Raw genomic sequence first — 21076 nt, 5'->3', positions numbered from 1 at the left:
TCTGAAAAGTACTTTAATAACATATTAACATGATTTGTGTTTGTTTTTATAAACAAAGCGTAAAAACAATTATATTTTGAGAGTAAATGAAAACTAAATCTTTTTTGAGGAAGAGTTGAGAAACTACAACAGCAAAAACAAAATATAATTTCAAAACGGAACAAAACATTAAGTATCAAAACGATACTGAAACCGACGTGGTATCGATATTCTGCTGTCACAAAATGTCCTAATAAAAACAGTGTTTGAGGTTGCAACGTGGCAAAACGTGACATTTATAACTTCTACCCACATGCAGATTATTACACTGATTTAAGGTTGACAGGAAAGTTTTTGTTCCTCTACAGGGATTTCTTGGTGATGTTTTGACGGAGCCACTTGAGTTTTTCCACTCAGATAAAATCTGGATAAACAAAGTCAGTCACAAAAACAGAGGCTGATGGTCCACTTAAGACATCCCAGTGACATCTGAAGTTAAAAAAGAGGTTGAACATTTTTATTCTTTCTAAATGGCAAAACATAGTTTTGGATTCAAACTTAAACAAAAAAAGTGGAATCCCAAAGTTTGGCTCCAGCAATTACATGTAAGGTGCTGAAAATAAGTAGAAAAGTGATTGTAGAACACAGGGGAAGATAATAAATGACCTTTTCACTGTTAGACATTTAACTTATTACTGCTGCAGAGAAAGGGGGAAAAAAACAATTTGTCCACTGGTCAAATCATTTTAGATACCAGACATGGGACTGAAGTTAATAGTCATGGCAGTAATTAGGTTTGGGAATAAATAAGTTTGGGGTTTGTTAGAAATGCCAGTTTAAATTGGGGAACAAAAATAACCTTAATCGTTTCTTGTTTTTTTCCCCCTAGTTGACTGAACATAATTATGGATTAAAAATTGGGAAAATCTGGAGATAATTACTTTTTGGAAGATGCAATTGAGAAAAAAAAAACATAGCATTGCCAAGATGAAAAGATGGGATTCTGGCAGAGGAGCAAAGCAGATCGGGATAGAACGAGTCTGAACGTTTCATCCTGCAAGCCGCTGAAATCAGGAAGTAGAACTTTAGTGAGAGTTTCCTTAAAGAGCATTAAATGTCAAAAAGGTTTTATATTTGAAATGAAACAGTTCAAATATTGCGCAAGTTTCATCTGAATGTGAGTTGATGTTATATCTGTGGATCATAGGCTACGATGCAAAAGCTTTGACTCATCTGTGACCTCAGCTGCATCAGTTCTGCTATTCATGCAAATCAAAACGGCGAAAATCTGCTGCTTTGCATGAGGAATCGGATCAAAGAGGGTCGATGGGAAAGTTGAAAAAACTCACATTGCCTTTTGGGTTTTACGAAGGTTTTTTTGTTTGTTTTTACTTCTTTTTTCTTCTACTGTACACTCAGGAAAACCTTTAGATTGTTTGCTTTATATTAAACCAGAATTATTGATGCATTCCCGTTACTTGCAGCGCTTTAAGTCAGTCGAGTAGTCTATAAATGACACGAAGTAAAACTACTAGGTCGAATATTTTGCACAAATGATGAGCGGGGATATACCGGTTTGGAGTTGCAGCCTATAGCGCCCTCTTTCGGGCAAATTTAAAAAACAAACCCTCCGGGGCAACAAACTGGAGGGTCAGTATTTATGCAAGTTTAAACAATCTGCAGCGTTTTGTTGCAGGCAAAATTAAATTTGTTAATTATTTGTACTCACTTATTTGCAGGTTCGTATTTTTTTTATTCTTTATGTTATGCAATATGTATCGTTAAATAAATTCAATACAAACATATTTTACATGAAAATGCAACCTTGCTTAATTTTGTATATCACTATTAAATAAGTAATTAGAACACTTCTGAAAATAGAGAAAGCATTTTCCACTAAAGGACTTCATCAAAGGAACACAATGGTATTCTGAAGTACTGGTGGATTTGTCCAGCAAATCAAAATTTAAATAATTATTTACAGAGTGACTGATGTTGTCCATGCAGTGTGATGGCAAGAAGAGAAAACTTTCAGACACTTGCACTGAAATAGTATATATTTTTTGCATCTTTTCAATTCCTTGAGACTAATACATGTGTGACAACACATTGCTAACATATTGAAACATTCAATCGTGATGCAAATAAGCATGTGAAACAGAATGAAAGCTGCAAAATACTTTTCAGAAACTAAAAATCCAAAAGGCGACTGTGGATTGTGGATAATTATGGATTGTTGTCAATTAATTTGGAGTTATAAACATTTCTGTATAGATTTGAGAATATTTCTTTCTCAAATGCATATAGAGCAGAAAAGCTATTTGAAAACTTTGAAAAGTTAAATATGAATTGTTGATGTATTGTTGTTGTTTTGTTGATTGACAGGTTGATTTTATTTAAATGGGAAAGTCCATCTTAATGAACATCTAGTGCTTCTGTCAATTCACCAGATTTAGCAAAAATGCTAATTTCTATCCGTAGTCCAATAAAACAAAAAACATAAAGAAAAAAAACTTATATATTATGACTTGCTGTACTAATAAACTCCCACTGGGACATGATTAAAAATCAGACAGTTTAATAAAAAAAAAAGACTGACGTTTTTTAAAGACCTTTATTTCTCATGATGCTTTTCTGCTAACAGCTGATGAAAACGACATTTAAAGTTAGAATATTACATCAAATAAATAAATAAAATTTTTTCAAAAACAGAAACGTGGGCTTAATGAAAGGGGCGTAAAGGTTGTTCAAAAGTAATTTGACAAACAAAACTCATTAGAATGTATATTCTAATTTATTAAAATTACTAAGGTTTTTTAAAATACCGTCCCGGGTTAGGTTGGAGATCTTGTGGCTGTTTGGATCCTCATAATCACCAAATTCCAAAACCTTAAACGAAGGCTTTAAATATTTAGCGGTTCTTTTTCAGAAAGTAATCTAATCTAGTTAAGATTTTATCTCCAGCGGTCGTAAAGGCACCAGAGAGGTTCTAAAGACAGGGACTGGAAGGAGATCAGGCCTGATCTCTGGGCTTCATCAAACTGAGACGCTTCAGCTATTCTAGACGCGAAGCTGCCAATCACGCGCTGATGAGGCTCGCGCATTCACATCAGATCCCGACACTAACAGCTGTTACATAACTAATCCGGGCGCGAGATACTGCGATTGAATGCGGGCGCGCGCATATAAACAACGTAAAGGTCAGCAGCTGCCACACACACACACACACACACACACGCACGCACGCAAGAGAAACACACACAGACAAGGCCCGAGGTGGATCCAGTTCAAGCACAAGAGTGCAAATGGCCTACTTAGAGTTTAAAGTGAGTAATTAGAAACCTAAGCGGGGCTAATTTCTTCCCCTCTGATGAACGTAATGAAATGCCGTGTGCTCCCGTGGTGAGTGGCACCGGGACCGGCCCAGTCTGATGGACACCAGAACAGCTGTGACCACACATCACCGAAGACCCAGACGAACTAGTCCAAGCTAAACGGGGTTCCTTGGTAAGCAATGTCTCTCGCCAACCTGCATTTAGTCTCCATGGTAACCAAACATCAATAAATGTGGATTCTGCTGGGAAAAAACACTTGAAGACTGATCAAAAATGAAAACAAGAATCTTGAAACATGTTGGTTTGAAATGGTGTGGACCTTGGACAGTTTCTTTTCTATCATGTGTGGAGAGACATTATTATTTCCATATGTCCACTTTGAATACATGTAGCAGAAAAATGGAAGGTTATTACATAAATCATCAGCATGAAAGTAACTGTGGACTTTCACTTTTTTCCAGGGTGAATAAAGTTGAATTTGTTCCAGAATTGTATTTAATTTACACTAGTTCAAAATTATATAGGCACTTTCACTAATATTTCATGATTTGGTTCAACCACTTTTCTTATCAGGCTCCAATATTTGTTTGTAAAATTTAATCCAGGAATAATAACAGTACACTTCTGAATGTGTATGTTATGTCATTTGTATTAGACCTCAATGGAAAACACAGTAAAAAGTTTAAAACTGAAACTCAACGGGTTAGCATTAGCACATCTGCTCGCTTATAGTTGGAGAATATTTGTAGACGGACATAAAACGGGTAAAATGGCAAACTTCGAATTTCCCACTTCACCTGAACGCAAAGTAGCTCCTTTGTTGAGTGTAGACCGTGAACACACCAGTCGGCCATTTTGAACAGCTGGCGTGGTGCTCGGTGTTTTTCTTTGCGCCGTCCATATGAAGGTGTTGGTTTACCAGCTCGGCCTTTGTAGCGCTCAACCGGGAGGCTTAGTGGTCTTTGTCAGATTTATATTTTAATTATCTGCTAAACTGCGGCTGAGGGCCGTGTGGGAAAGAGCCGCCGGCTGACCTCGGCAGCTGTCAGTCACTCAGTAAGGAGAGATCAAAGGTTGCAGACAGAAACACCAACGCTGCTCTATTATTTATGGTTGAAGTGCCATTCAACAGATAGGTAAAGCCAGCAAGATTCGATGAGGGGAGTTTTGTGCTAAAATAGGAGGACACAAACGACGCACTTTGTAGAAATTAATTTTCAAGCGACGTTTATGTGGACGCCAGTGCAAGCAGGTTTGTACTCTGGCGCCATCTGTTGGTAGCGAAATTAAGTCTTTTAAACCAAATTCACAAGTTTCTTAAAAATATATTGTTAAATTTTTTCCTTTCAATATCGTCACCTTCCTAAGGTAATAGCCAAAGTTATATTTTGCCAAAAAATTATTAAGGGGAAAAAAAAAAAAACTTGGTAAAATTGATTTATTATGTAGTTTATTTTGAAGCTAAATATATTAAGCAAAAAAAATCAATTTATTTTGTCACTGACTATTTTTCAGATTTAAATTAGTATATTTTTATGCACATGTCATCAGTTTTTTTCTATAAATGTAAATTATCAATTCAGTTAAGATGACTGCTTTTACCATGTTTGTAAATGTACTTGATAAAAAAAAAATCTAATTTCTAACATTGGAGCCTTCATGTTAGCAGTTGGCTTAGTAGGGTTTTTTTCCCCCTCAATTTTTCTTACTATTATTATTTTTAATTTTCTTTAGTTTTTCTCTGTTACTTCTTGAAAAACCAAAGTTGAAAATGAGAGGAAAACAAGCGATGACACTGCAGGTTGTAGGAAGCTCCCCTCCTGCTGCCTGTATATCTGTAGTGAATATTAAGAGTCAGCCTGATGATTTGTCCTTGTGTTTATCCTCCTCTGATACTTCCTCTCCATCCGTCACGCCCTCCCATGAAGAGGCTAATCTGATCCCAGTGGGGGCTCCTCCACCCCAATGAAGTACTGAAAGAAAAAGACACATACAGGAGATTTTGTCTCTGAGTCGATGCTGGACAGCCATCCTGTGTAATTCAAATATACAAAAAAAGTGTATTTTTGAAGATGCGTTCAGATATAGCTACAGCAAGCCATTAAAACAAAAGCAATAACTGTTAATGAATCACTAATCTGAACATTTTGTCCATTTTTTATAAACATACCACGAGAAGACATCTTTCTAGCCCCTAAAAAATGTCATTAGCATGTTGCTAATGACTTCCACAGTCCTCAGTTCTAAAAAAGAAAAGTGGTGGAGGAGAAATGAATGCTCCCTAACATGTCTCCCCAGTCTGCACGGTAACCAATTTGGCTGAATGTGTTGTAAAATTGCATGCTGTATGTATATTGCAGATCCACTGATTAATAAATGGGTCAGTTGTTCCTATACCTATTATTGTTGACTATCGTTTTCTGTTTGAATAATATCACTGGATTGAATATAGATATCGGCTGATACTCAAAGTTGCAATATTGGTATATCAGAAGTGAAGAAGTTGTATTGTGACAACCCTACTATGTTTCTGTCTGTCTTTTCAAGCATTTAATTTATACTGTGTGTTTTTATTTAAAAAGTGACAAAGTTGCTCATTGTATTGTCCATTTTTAACTTTAGAAAATGGACCAGATGATTCTTTTAATATTTCTTATTTTTACAAATTTACAACCAACAAGTTCATTGTCATCTGAGTTTGTGAATCCCAACAAACCTAAACAAGACTGACATAATGAGACATCGAGTAGGCAGAGACAGAGCAGCTTTTTCCCTTCACTCAACTAAAAAAGTGGAACAAAACAAAAAACTGAAATTGGAACGAGCTGCTCTGTTTCTGTGTTTTATGTCCCAGGGGAACGTAGAAATCATGGAAGCCCCCCTGTAATTTACTGTTCGGAGTTGCCTGGGCACACTTGACTCCCATGAGGACCTTCCACCAGTGTTTTTATAAGGTTGGGATTTGTAAAGCTGCTCTTGTTGACCCCCTGGAGGTCACGAGGGCAGAAAAGTGACATGACCCCCCAGGGGCCTCCCACCCACACACACACCCTGATCTCAGGTCTCAATATGAGATGAGTAAAAGTTCCCCACACACAAATTGTCTGTCTGTGTTTGAGTGATCTTTACAAAGTTTAATTTAAAAGTGACTCCTTGATATTATGATACAACAGAATAGAAACTTACAATTGGATAAAAATGGTACACTGCTTGTTGACTTTAAAAGTATTTTCTGAACACAATGAAGTTTATGGAAATGTGGAGACATCTGAAAGGTTCACAGATGTAAATATTTTCCCCAGATTCTGTAAATGAATGGTAATGTAAATGAAAAACAAAATTAGTTGGATTTTTTTAATGAGATTTTTTGCATCGACCTAGTCTGGCCACTGCCTTCCTACGGAATGGGATTTCAATGGGATTTCTCCCATTGAAATGGATTTCTACAGTACAATGTTAACCGAGCCAATCAGCTAACAGGAGAATGGAACAGAGGACGTTTGTTTATAGCGCAGGCAATTTTCGGTAAGCTTCATAGCGTTGAACTGGCATATTACATATGTCATGGGCAAACGCTAGCAATTGGGTGAAGTCTTAAACTTCAACAGAGTCCAGGCCTCTACAAAGCAATCGCTTTTCAACTGCTGATGGTCCAGACTCTGTCGAAACAAGGGACTAGGTTTTACCAGGCTAGCTATGACTCTAAAACTGTAATTTTCAATCTCTGGGCTGCTTGTATCAAATGTCAGTGTAGCCATTCTTAGTAAACCTTTAGTTATTCTGCCCAATCTGCACAAATGCATCTCATCTCCTGCAGACATCTCCTCTGTCCATCTGTGTCTTCAGGGCCCCCAGACGTGTCCCGGGAGCCGCTGTGTGTCTTAACCGATCACGGTCAACTACTGCCTGAGCCCAGAGAAAGGGAAGGTCAGGATTACATCAGGACTGTTTGCTCTTTGAGGCGCTCCGTAACCTTCAACCTGCCCTCCAAACTGACACACTGACTGCCACTATTGATGCACAAAAGAATAAAGACAACATGTCTAATCCGTCTTTTTTTAAGGATAGGAGCTTGTTCTTGAACTTTGCAAAGCTAGCATCAGAAAACATTTGGTCACATGAATGCTGGTCAGAGAAGTGTATGATTCCACATTACAGAATTCTTCACCAAGGGATACATTTTATGAACTACTATGTCCAGACTGACGGAGCGTGATAAGACAGTTTGTCAATGCAAAGACGATATGAAGCACTAGTTGCTAAAAGATACTGTTGCTGAGAAGGACATGTGTTTCGATTAAATAAGAAATTAAATTAGAATCACACATGAATAAGTTTGTTCATGTGATATGTAATTAAAAATTATGGCAGCGACGGTTGTAAACACTTCCATGAGATATATTAATATTTCAGACATGGTGCTAGCATTCATCAGCCGTCAGAGGAGACTTACTCAGGCGTTGGAGCAACACGCTTTGGAGAAAATGTAGTTAGTGATTTTACAGAAGAGTTATGGATTCAATACGTCTGAATGACAGATGACGTTTTATCAACAGTGTGATGCTGCGAGAGCTTTGGTGGAGCCAGCTGCACATTGTCTGAAAAAATCAAAAACAAACCATCGTCCTTCTACTTCCTGTTGTCTTTGTCGTGGTTTTTGCCAGTAGTAACATCTGGTTGTTAATAATGTGTGACTTGTGGGTTTCCACAGTCAATATGGCTGAAAAATCATCTCACCCGAGCGCAGAAATATTTCATCAAAACACACGAGTTTTTTCAAAATTGCTGTGTTTTCGTTAAGTGAATTTATTTTCGTAATTTCGATTTGCGCAATTCTGTGGTTGATGGAAACGCAGCCTGTGAATCTTTGAATATACTTAGATGATTTTTTAATTTCTTTTAATTGAGCGTTTGAATTAAATTGAACTTGAAACAAAGTCAGTGTTATTCCAATTTTTTTAAACTTAGATCATTAACAGAAAATATGTAAAGTCACAGAGAAAATGTAGCCTCAGTTCCACGTGAGGCTGTGAAGACGTGGTGGCCTGACCGGGGTCCAGTCAGGGGATTATCTCTGAAATGACCTGAACAGACATAAACAGCTTCAATCTGCCTCTAAGATGGACTCTAATCTGAATTTCAGCAGTGGCCAGTGTCAAAGCCAAAGGCGGCTGTCCGTTTGCATTCATTGACAGGATCTCTCAGGTTTATTTGTCGATATGACTCGAAAGGCTTCGGTAATCCCTCCTTCCCGTCTATAGACTGATTGATAATTGATCCCTGTTCAAACAGGCTTTCATTGGGCCACAGTTGCCTTTGAATGCCGAGAGAGTCTTTTCGCCTCATCTTGCCTCCGCGGCCTAATCCAATGAACGAATGGGAATGAGAGCGGCCACTCTGCCATTTATCTGGCAGTGTTTGCTGATGAGGAACCTCAGCATAATAAGGGTCACTCACTCACTGAGCCTCACAGCTTTTTATTAAGAACAAGAATTACAACTTTTGCTAGGACAAAAGTAAGAAACTCAATAAACCTAACCTAGCTACAGGTAACTGGAAAACCATTCGGTTTAAAAAATGTGTTTATTGTACTTAAATCTAATTCGAGAATCTATTTTTTATCTTAACTACGTTTTAGATAAAAATTACAAATTGCTTTTTAGATTCTTTTATTATTCTTTGGTTCATATTTTCCAATATTTGAGGTACATACTTTAAATATTCCTATTGTTAATTAGTAGCACACCAGATTCTGGAATTGTTCAGTCCTACCATTTGGCACTTGATAGAGAGCCGAAGGTTTGAGGTTTCGATGAGAAATCTCATTTTTACAAATTGAGATTTCTACTTGTCAACCCCAAAGAGCAAAATGGGATGTTTCCCACCAATCCCAACCTCCAAATCCAAAATAGTTGCCTCATTGATAAGAGAACTGCAGTAGAAGACAAAGCAAACAAAAATTGCATTTCTACAATTCAGATGGTTTCGGCTGCTGGTCATACAAGTTAAATCAAGGCAAGTTGATTTGTATAACTCATTTCAGCAACAAGGCAGTTCAAAGTGCTTTATATTGAAAAAATACAACAATAAAAAGTAATTTAAAAAAACACCATACAGAAACCAGTAGCAGACGGTACATTTTGTCAAGTGGCATCATAAAAATCATCAATATCCAGAAACATCCAATGACCAACTGGAACATTGCCCAATTTTTGTTGGTCAACTCTAAGCAATTATATTGACCAACTGTTTCTAAACTGGTGTGTTTTTAGCCTCGATTTCACTGTTAGTCATATTTATCTCCCACATACTTAATGCCAAAACATTTTACCTCAAGGCAACCCAAATATCACCAGCGGCAGTTGTGCCAAAGTTTGAGAGACACGGGTTTAGATATAATTTATTTCACTACTATACACCACTTAGCACTGATCTGATATAGTTAAGCCTAAAGTAGCACAGCAGACTGTAGAAATGACTATGAGAATCAAAGACAGACATGATCACCTGGAGACCAATTACACTTTAATGGAGAAAAAATTTAATATTGATGCAAATAAAGCAATCAATGTTCTCTATAGGCCCAAAATGTAATTCATATGCGCTGCTTAGCATTAGGGAGAGTTTTGAGGAACAATAACCTAATTGAAAACTGTAACTGAAGAACATGGAGACAAGCAATTCTAAGGGGAAAAAGGAACTACTCAATCACTAGGAGCTAAAGCCCTAACAGGCTCACAAAGGGAAAACATCCTTATATCCAGCATTACATGTATATTTATGCAGCGCAGAAGACTTATGGTAATAGTTTCTCTGTGCTCTCTGTTACCTTCACAATGAAGAGGATAGGTCAGCCAGCGATCGGCTCGGGCCCAGAGCAACACAATTTGATTTGTAAGGCATGACACGGGGAATGACATTTAACTTGTTATTATTTCCTGGAAAAGATTAATGATAAATTGTCTATTATTTTTCCTTAAAAGTGAAAGATAAGGCCACAGTCATTTGGCCTGGAGGCAGCCCGCCGCCACTATGCAAAACGACAGCCAATTATCAGAGCCTAGTTTGGGATAATGAGTTTACAATGAATCTTTTGATTGAAATGTAACTGGGTTGGCCCTGGGCAAAGTGCAAAACATAAAAAAAAATAATAATAATAAAAGGAGGGGAGAATAAAAAAGTTACAGACTCAAAGAGCACCATATGACTGTGTCTCCAGGTTTCTCTCTCTCTCTCTCACTCTCTCTCCATTTCCTCTCTAGAGATAGCTATAGTAGGAAGCCGGAGATATGTATATATTGATGAAAAAATTATTAAGTCGGCGAGCGCTCGCAGCAAACATAAATTAGCATATTCAGGGTAAATATGCAGACTATTTACGATAATAAGGCCGGATTATTCAATTCAATGAATGTTAAATAGATGAGGAAATGGGATGTGCCTTATCTGGACCGAGCTTCTATTCATTTTAATCGCTTTCCAATTGAACTCTTCGTTTTTATTCTCTCTCGGTTATTGTTCGCACTCCGGCCCCTGATGGCACCTATGGCTGCTGGGAGATTCCCCCCCTCCTACCTTACCCACCCCGGGTCACATGGTTTCACCGGCTTTCACCTTGTCCTCTGCAGCGACGGAGAAAGTCGACGTCACCCCGAGGCCAACATCATGATAAGCCCGTTTTCATTAAGCACACACTGGGGGCCGATGGAGAACAAGATTAGCGGGGCCTCACGCGCATCGAGAACGTAGAAGTCATCTAGATTAGACAAAGAGAGTCTTTTTTTATGGTGCTGGGTCCATAAGCAAAACACATTTGGTCTCTTATTGCGTGTATTAAACTTTAACTTGAAGCAATTCAGCTGTGTGTGTGTGTGTGTGTGTGTGTGTGTGTGTGTGTGTGTGTGTGTGTGTTTCTATCTTCACAAGGACTTTGATTTACTTCCAATCATTTTGTCATTCATTTATATCAATTAATCAATCAAGTTTATGGATCACTGCAGCTGTCTGATTAATTTTTTTTAGGCAGACCTGTAAAGATACTATTGCAGTAATCAGTCCGTCTAAAGATAAACGCTTGGATGAGTTTCTCTTGATCCTGGAAATCTTCTTCAGGTGATAGAAGGCCAACTTTCTAACTGTCTTTATGTGGTTCCATAGTCTAACCCTCCACCTAACCATTACCAGTACACGCCTGATCCTAAACTCAATTCACACCTTCATCCTAAACTTAACACCTAACCCAAAACAGCACTTCTTCTTGTGGGGCCTGGGCTTTGGCCCCAATAAGGAGCAGTGGATCCTCACAACGTAGCATTTGTTGATAAAATAGTCCTTCCAAGGGGAGGAATGAGAAAACACACATGTAGAATGGCTTTCCACGCTGCAAAACACAAGATCTTACCAGGAATTTCTGTCTAGTTTCTAGTGCAAATATCTCAGTAACTTAAATTAAGACAAGAATAGCTTAAAAGCAAGTTTTCAGCTATATAAATCAGCTTGTTCTAAGTCAGTAATTCTTCAACATATATGTCTACAAAAACTACTAGGTCCACTGACATATTTTTTTCACTTAATTCAGGAACAATTTCTTATTTGTGAAAAAAAAAATCTGTATTAAATGCTTCTGTTCCAGTCCAGATTTAAATTCTTTTGAAGAAGAATTTGGAACAAAACCCACAAACGTTTGTTCACATACTACCCCATTCAAAGAAGAATGGGCCTCACTTTCAGTCTCTGGATGTGCATATCAGTAATTCTGAAAGAAATATTTTTAACTTCTTTGAAATAAAATGTAAAATGAAAAAAGATTTATAATTTCCATCCAATCTCATAACTTTATACTACATTCTGTTTATCTCCTACACAAAGTCCTGATATGAGGTTTGTGTGTGTAACACTACAAAATGCAAAAACAACAACAAAAAATAGTACCTTGTCAATAACAAATCTGACAAGCACGTAATCATCCCCCAAAACACAGCTATATCTAAAGAATGGCCCCAAACTAAAACAATTCACTGTGTACTTCACTAAAAAAAAATGCATTAATGTCTCCATCTAGCGGTGAATGGCTGTTATTGCTTTCTGATTGTTTGAACAAAAGCTGTTCTTTCCAACTGATGGCTATTTCTTAAAAATATTTTTTCTAACATACAATAAAAAAAAGCGAATATCCTCTATCTTTAAGAGATAATGTGCCCCTAAAATAACTGGCTGATGTAATTACCATTTCTGACACAAAGAATGCATTTACCCTCTTCCGTCACAAGATGGCAGCCTCCTATTAAAGTTCTCTGACACAAGTTTGCTTCCCTCAGCCCCAGTTCATGTTAAAAGGCCTGGAAAAACCCACAAATTGAGTGTTCAGCTTCTGCCGGATGGTGTTAATAAGATCTAAGGTGGTTAAATATTAAGCTACAGTCTTTATTTTTCCCGAACTCACTGAAATCTATCAGACACACTACCGATCTGACAGGTGCTCTTAAGAAGTTGCGGCATCGCTGTTGGGACTTGACAGGCCACGACAACAACCAGCAGGAGCACAGCAGGTGGCAGCACCAAGCTAACCTTCAACACAAGAAGCAAACTTTTAAAGGCAGGAAGTGAAAAATTCTGAATGTCATAACATACACAGTACCTGCTAATGTCATATTCCTGAGCAGTCATTAGGGTATGTCTCAGCTTTTTATGTATTTATGATTAAAGCCTACATCCGCCACCCCGCTACTCCCCCCCTCCCTACCCACTTACACATTATAAAAAAGCCCGCCATTAATTATTTGCTGTTTTGCAGGAGGGGAGTCTGCCCTTTTGCTAAAGAGACTCATTTATCTCTTCGCGTGATGCCTGATTTCAAATGAACAAAACTGTGATGACGATAATTATGTTTCCTGCAGTCGCTTGCGAAGCTAATAAAGGGAAATTAAAACTGGTAGTTACATTGTTTCAAGACTTGAAAACCTTTTGAACTTTTCCCACATTTTGTGATGTTACAACCCCAAACCGAAATGTGTTTTAGTGGAATATTATGTGATAGACCAAAAAAAAAAGCTAGGGGTTAATTGTAACATGGAATGCAAACGAAACATGGTTTTCACAGTTTGTTTGTTTTTTGTTTTTGTTTTTTTCAAACAGATTGATGAAATGTAGAGTGTGTACTCAGCCATTTCTACTCTGATACTGCTAAAATATAAGCTAGTCCAATCGACTGCCTTCAGAAGTCACTTTTTTTTTCAAAACTAGTTTGTGTGTATGTGTGTGTGTGTGTGTGTTTTGGGGGGTTTTTCTCAGAGAAGATTCTTTGCTAGAAGACATTAGTGAACATACGGCACCATGAAGAACAGTCAGGAAGCTCTGGGAGAACTTGGCAGAGATGCAGAATTCAAGTTATGAATATGTTCTTAGAACAAGGGTGTCCAAACTGTGGAACCTGGGGCCCATTGGACCCATTGGTGGCCCTTGGAATAATTATTTGTTACCTCCATTAGCAGTTCAATAGTGATGCAAATTTGGCCACACAGCAAATGGAGGAGATATGAATGAAGGCTTTTTGTACATTTTTAGGAGATTTTCACATTTATGTCTCCCTAAATAAAATACAGGTTAGGTACAACACAAAGTATGTTCCTTTTAGTAGTTAGTTGTTTTGCTTTTGTTGTAATGCGGTGAGACAAACCAAACAATGTCCAGCATTTTTCTAACTCTACGAAACACGCTTAATTAATTAAAATTTTTAATACCTTAACTGTCACTGTCACATGTAAGTCATGGTTTCATGAGAACACCAGTGTCATCATGAAGGAAAAAACACAGAAAGGGTTTTTGACAAAAGTTCTCATTTTTGTTGCTGGTAAAAGACTAAAATAATTTCCTAAACCAAAGAGATACAGAAAAATTTGATCCAAAAATGTTCCTAAGCTCCCAAACAGCATCTTGTGTAGGTTGTCCACAAAACCAGAAATGGCCCTGGTATGAATATTACTGAGGAGCCGACAGTTCAGTCTGATGGCGTTTCTCCCTTGGTGGGTTGAAAGGAGTCAGTGTTCATGTAAAACAGGCTAACAATAACAACACAAGCAACTGACTGCTAATCGATTTTACACATCTGAGCAATGAGATCAATAACAGTTACCGAGGCGACCCTTGATCTCTCTGAATGAAACGCGCCGCTTTTCTTTAGCACTGTGAAAGCTTTTCTGCACCCAGGGATGTGGGACAAGCATTTGCAATGGCCAGGCCTGCTTTTTAGGACAGACGTCCCTGTGGATGAAAAAGTACTTCCTCTTTTGAGTCTCTTCTGGAATTTCTCCAAAGGGAACATTACTTACTCTTACCCACACCGGCGTTTTTGTGTATGCGCTCCCCCTTCTCGCTGTCATTCTCTTTTACTGTTATTCTGTCCCTCTGCGACTCGGTGCTAGCCTCAGGGAGATGCGAGGGATCCAACTCCCACACAATACCGACCCAGTCGAGGTTTGAGTGGCGAATCCAGGGATCTAAAATAGGTAATGACACTCATGGACATTTGTTCCTCTCAGTTGGTTATGGTCGTCTCCCAAGAAGAAGCTCTACTATTGAAAGAAAGAGCTGTGGGTGCGCACGCAATTCAGAAAGGAATCTTCTGTCTGTAGAAGACAGAAGATTGCTGAGAGGAATAACCAGTGGCTCCAGAAAGCATGGAAAATTGTCAAAGGAATCAAACCTTGATTATGTCAAACCTCAGAGAGATTGATATTCCTCCAGGAATCATTCAGGCCACATTAAAACACGAATGATAAACAGTCCGAGCTAAAATGAGGATTGAATGTTGCAGTGATTTGAAACTCTGCACAAGCAAAAATTGGGGAAGATGCAGGTCTATGAGAAACGAGGATGGGGATTCCCAAGAATCATGAAAGGTACGTCTCTGCAGACGTACAGATGTCAGTTCTGGAATGGATTAAGCACCAAGTTGATATTAAACTTCCCAAACAACCCAATTTCTTCCCCTTTAGAGAATTAAAAACATTATATAATAAGAAGTCATAAACCCAACCAATTTAAATAAACTCCATTCACAATCTGACCAGAGACTTGTTGATAGCAAACCCTCCTCCCAAAAAAACACCCCAAAAGACAAAGTTGTAGTTTTTCAGCAACTTGTTAAAGGACAATCAAATGTTAACGGGACTGCAAATGCAGCCTGTATTATATGTCAATTTAAGCATTTTCACAAAGAATGACAAATCAGCTGATATTCAGCTAAAACCTCAGGAGCCCTTAGATTTGTATGACATACGTGCTGATGAAAAGTTTATTCTTAATTCTTACCAGAGCTGTATATTAAATGGTTATGAGTAGTTAAGAGATTTCAAGATAGCCTTTTCTGTTTGTAACTTGATGGACCCCTGGCTCTTAAGTTCTCCATAACTCTTGTATGTATCAACATTCTTTAGAAAAGCTGGTTTATTCTGAATTTGGCAGTGGACTTGTATATCAGAAAAGTAAAAGACCGAGGACTGAGCATACGTCCTTGAGGAACACCTGTGCCCAGTTTAATGGAACACTTTCAACTTTTTTTGTCATGCAAACTGAAATTTTTCTGATGTCCACAATATAAAATGTTTTTATGACAACCTTCCTTTGATTATTTTGTTTTTAGACAGTTAATCCAACTGAAAAGTGTTACTGCATCCATTTAAAAACTCAAGCTGTTCTCATACGTTCCTTCGCTTCTGAAGTTATTCTTGGTTTAAAAATAACAGTTTGATGGATGTTTTTAAGACACATAGTGGGTTCAACCACTTTGCTGAAGCCGCTCACTGAACAGATCTAAAGCTCCAGATTTCCCTTTAAAGCCTCTCCATCCGTTCATCCTTCCATCCATCCATATCCCACACTACTTCATGACACCTCACACATCTTTCTTGCCCCGTGCTGCGATGGTAGTGACGGTCTCCTAGCAACCAGCCCTCTTAGAGGAGGTGACAGCATTTGAGTGGGCACCCACACCTCTCCACATTCATCCCCTCCTCTTCCCTCTCCTCACCCCCCGCAACCACGACCACCCTCACCATCCGGAGCCACTTCGGGCCCAGTAAACACCTCGCTGTGGTGCATTCTGGTGTCGTGAACCTCAGGCCCACCGCCAGACCGATAATTGGGCTGAATTTAGAGATCATTGAAGTGATCAAGTTCAAAAGTTTTTGATCTAGTTTTGACCAGTTTGTACTACTGCTGTTAAGTCTTTGAGGGTATGTCTCTAGCTGCTTGCCTGACTTTTTTTTTTTTTTACCAACTTTTCACAGTAATTTTTTGACATTTTAAAGTCATAATTATGAGATATAAAGTCATCATTTTGAGATTGTCATGTTTTTTGACTTTTACAGTCATAATGATGAGATTCAAAGTCATAATTATGAGTTACAAAGTTGTAATTTTTAGAGACAAAATCATAACTTTGACTTTCAAACTCATATTTACAAGACGGTAGGGCAACCTTTTTTTTCCTGAAAAGAAGGTGTCTTTTTATCTTTTTATTCTTGACTTTGAAAGTTAAAATTGACTTGAGTCTCATCATTATGACTTTGTGAGTTGAAATTCTGACTTTTATTCTTGAAATTACGACTTTTATTCTCCTAATTATGATTTTAAAACTCATAATTATGACTTCCTGTTTGGCTTTTTTTTTTTCCATAGCCTGAAATTTTTACCCATTTCATTTTTCCTAAATCATATTAGATAAAAGCCATTTGTGAACAGTAATTTTTGAAGACTAGCCACAAAATCCAAGTTAGATTTAGTTTTGGACTTTGACTGGGTCTGTAGTAATGAGCCACTGTTATATTAATATTTCAGACATGTGTACATAATGGTTAAATAATGACATGGCCACTGGGTTTTCAATTAGCTTATACTGTTTACTTGGAATGTGATGGTATCTGCTCTGCTAGTTTTTTGGAACTCCCTTCTACTTTGCAATTATGCACCGTTTGTTGTGGGTCTGTCACAACAACAACAATAAAATACATTAAAGTTTGTTGTTAAAATGTGACAAAGTGAGGAAAACTATTTCAAAACGAAGTTTTAGGCATGTTTAGCCTAAACTTTACACCTGTGATGTCTGATCCATCAAACAGATGTGTCGTTACAGGACCAGCGTTCTTGATGGAACTGGTTCATAACTATATGTGGCAGTGTTCATACAGAAAGAATAACAAGATTTTGGAGCAGCATATGCTGTCTCCAAGACATACTTTTTTCCCAGGGACATTCATACATTTTTAATAAGTCAAAGCAAAGCCCCATTGTGCTCACATTACAAAGGCATGGCCTGGGGAAGAGCATGGCCTGCTGTCCTGACTCGCCCACAGTACGTTTTCTTGGGGGAAATTTCCAAATCAAATATGAGAGCACTGACCCTGTACTGTCGCAAACTTTACAAAAAACATTTAACTTAACCAACAGGACAACTAAAGGTTTGCGACAGTTTATGCTTTGGTATCGATCTGATACCAAATTAATACTAGGTCAGTATCGTCAATACCATTATCAATATCGACAATTTTTTGATATTTAAGTTTAAATATATATCAATGTATAAAAGTTTAATGATGTATCATTAAACTTTTGATCTTTTTATGTGTATTTGTGGTTTTTCCTTTGAATTATTTTGTTATAACATAGGACAGAATTTGTACAAAGTCCATAGGTGCCTCTAAAATACTTTAATAACATGTTATCATAATAAACATAATATAAAAATAAAACAATTTTAAGTGCTATTTTTCTTAATTAAGAAAATTGCAAAATAAAAAAGATAATTTGAGAGCAAATCAAAATGGTTTTTTTCTGAGGTAGAGTTGAGAAACTACAATACAAAAATAAAATTCAAAAGAGAATCTGAAAGTAAAGTATCTCTTTTACCACACTACTGTTGATGTGATACTGATATACACTTGGTATCAATATTATCAATATTTTGGATCAATCCATCCACCACAACATACTGTGTGATGTAGCTTTTCATTAGGCATCAGTGTGAGAGGCAGAATCACATCATTTATTAATTTACCTCTCTATGGATTTTTCTTATTTTTATTTAGACCCATAAAAATAACATGATTTTAAATCTGTATTGAAAGGCTGTTAGTGGTGATGATGTTCTAAATAGGGAGAGGGGCCCCACATCAAATTCTGCTCAAGGCCCTATACAACTTCAGACCATCCCTGTGAAAATTCAGATTCTATTACTTGAGATTAATTTCCACTCAAAATGACTCCCCCTGCTGATTTCTGAAGGCAATTTGTTTCATTTTTCAAATGTGTATTTGCAAAGAATGGAAGGAAAAAATAAAAGATGTTATTTTTATTCTGCTTCACAATGATTTAATACTTCTTCTCGGTTTGTCCCGTCAAATCCCAGTGATATTTATTGAACTTTGCGGTTTGCAACGTGATGAATGCGGAAGGTGTGAGGAGGTGTGTGTGTGTGTGTGTGTGTGTGTGTGTGTGTGTGTGTGTGCGTGTGTGTGTGTGTGTGTGAGCAGCGATTCCTCTGAGGCTGGAGTGTAAACCGCGGCACGCTGCGCTCGCCTTTACGCGTGCTGTAGCCTGGAGTCCCACTGATAAAGTGACGTGAGCGCTTGACGATGCTAAATGGCAGGACTTGAAATAGCCCGTACCTACCAGTCTGCCCTCCCACTTGCTGCGTGTCAGCACTACTGCAGCTCCTCCGCTTTGCTTTTGGAGAGAATTTTGAACTTAAAAAATAAAAAGAATTATTCATTTGAATCTTTTTTGGGGGTGGATAACTTTTTCGAGAAACTCGTAGCAGGAGGAGATGGATATTGATCGACCGACTAATGTCTCCTTTTTCGATTTCGTCGGAGGAGTCCAGCTCCTCCGGGGAGAGGATACCCGGACCGCCATGCCCGTCCTCCTGATCGGGATCTGCGTGTCCGGCGCGGTGTGCAACCTGCTGGTGTTGCTGATCTTCATCCGCGACTTCAGGAGCGGCAGGGGCTCTGAGGTGAAAGCCCTCCTCGCCTCGCTGGCCTCCACGGACCTGGCCATCCTGCTGCTGTGCGCGCCCGTGCGCGCGGTCACCTACTACAGACAGACCTGGACCTTGGGGAGCTTCGCGTGCCGTACCACAGACTGGTTCCAGCATTCGTGCGTGGTCGCGAAAACTTTCATCCTGGTCGCCACCACCAAAGCCAAGCACACGCTGCTGCCGCGCGCCGCCGCGTCGCAGCCCCTCTACAGCCCCACGTGGATCCACGGAGCGCTGGGGTTCATCTGGACGGTGTCCATGATGTTCCCCATCCCGCAGATGCTCTTCGCCGCCTTGTTGCCGCGCGGCGACGACTTCGTCTGCGTCTCCGAGATGCCTGTGTGCGCGTCTGACTTCATGAGTTTGTTCTACAAGATCTACCCGAGCGTGGCGTTCGTGGCGCCGGTCATCTTCACGATCGCGTACTACACCAAAACTCTGTACACCGCCGTGAACCACGCGCCGAGCCCGCGACATCAGAGCAAGGTGGTGCTGGTTCTGCTGTGCCTGAGCGGCGCCGTGGGGCTCATGCTGCTGCCCGAGTGGGGGACGTTCACGTGGATCAGACTGGGCTACAACAGACCCCCGGCGGGGCTGATGATGTTCGCGCAGGTCCTCCTTTACGCGTGCAGCGCCCTGTCCCCGGTCGTCCTGATGACCATGTACGACGACGTGCGCCAAGGACTGGTCGCGATCTGGTTCGTCGCGACGTGCAGGAGCGACAAGCGCGCACCCGAGGTGAAGTGCCCGCAGACCGAGGGGAACGGGGCGGAGGTCGCGGCGAACGCGGTGGGCAACGCCGTCTCACAGACGAAGGAGGCGACGTTCCCCGACGTGGAGCACTTCTGGACGGGGCGCCGGAACACGCACGTGGAGGACGAACACGATCCAGTTCCGTGGGAGAAAGAGGAGAAGATGCTGTAATGAACTTTTTATTGTTTGTTTGCTTTTTAGCAGGAGATTTTCAGTTTGTTGTTGGCTGCTTTATAGTACGTCCACTTAGACCTTTGCTAAAGGTGGCCTGTTCGGTATCGTGAGCATGATTAGATGTAATATAAACTTGTACACTATCATGGTTTGCTGTTATACAGAGCCGGCCCAAGGCATCGCAAACTGAGCAGCTGGTTATGGGCCTCCACGCCAGCAGGGGAACTAGAGAGCAGTAGAATTGTCACAAAAGTTTTAGAGTAAGGTTTTGTTTTGCACGTTTACATTTGGGATTCACAATGTTTAAAATGTTGTTTGTTAATTAGTGTAGTCTTTAAAAATGCATAGCAAAACTTTCTGTTCATTTGTTTTTATTATTACATTTTTTAACATTGGATTTCTTTAAAAAAAATGTCTTATTTCTTCATTAATACTAATGGATCAAAATAACTGATAATTTTAGTTGAAAATATAAATCAAACTTTTAAGCAAAATCTTTTACATTAGAATTTTGGTACATGAAAAACTGTAAGTACACAAATGTTGAGTATATATAAAAGTTATTTACTGTGCATATGCTTATTTATATGCCTTACCTATTTATTTATTTATTTATTTATTTATTTATTTATTTATTTATTTATTTATTTATTTATTTATTTATTTTCTTATAACTTGACAATTTTTTTATTTTCAAAAATTGTTAATATAATAATTTTTGTAGTACAATTTGAATTAATAAATTGTAAAATTCTAAATTTTACATGTAAATCATATCATGTTAAATATCAATCAGGAGAGA

The 21076-nt window shown here is 38.7% G+C and overlaps 1 protein-coding gene and 1 long non-coding RNA gene across 2 annotated transcripts; both read left to right on the top strand.

The window, feature by feature from the left end:
* Nucleotides 1-3072: 3072 nt before the first annotated feature.
* LOC106956668 (uncharacterized) lies at nt 3073-8248 on the top strand. Its single transcript, XR_001426809.1, has 2 exons — nt 3073-3486; nt 7161-8248. It is a non-coding gene; the product is annotated as an uncharacterized LOC106956668 (long non-coding RNA).
* A 10588-nt stretch (nt 8249-18836) lies between these two features.
* Nucleotides 18837-20615, top strand: LOC106956666 (probable G-protein coupled receptor 151). The gene has a single exon (XM_015047653.1). The coding sequence runs from the start codon at nt 19135-19137 to the stop codon at nt 20269-20271; it is 1137 nt and encodes a 378-aa protein (XP_014903139.1). The 5' UTR covers nt 18837-19134; the 3' UTR covers nt 20272-20615.
* The last annotated feature ends 461 nt before the right edge of the window (nt 20616-21076 follow it).

The sequence above is a fragment of the Poecilia latipinna genome, unplaced genomic scaffold, assembly GCF_001443285.1.
Source record: "Poecilia latipinna isolate Pla-1442-1.1 unplaced genomic scaffold, P_latipinna-1.0 Scaffold838, whole genome shotgun sequence".
Lineage (NCBI taxonomy): Eukaryota > Metazoa > Chordata > Actinopteri > Cyprinodontiformes > Poeciliidae > Poecilia > Poecilia latipinna.
Note: the sequence above shows the minus strand (reverse complement) of the source record. Positions and strands in the feature narration are given on the sequence as shown.

Excerpts from the sequence above, each read along its gene's own strand:
- LOC106956666 (XM_015047653.1), top strand. The coding sequence starts at position 19,135 with ATGGATATTGATCGACCGACTAATGTCTCCTTTTTCGATTTCGTCGGA.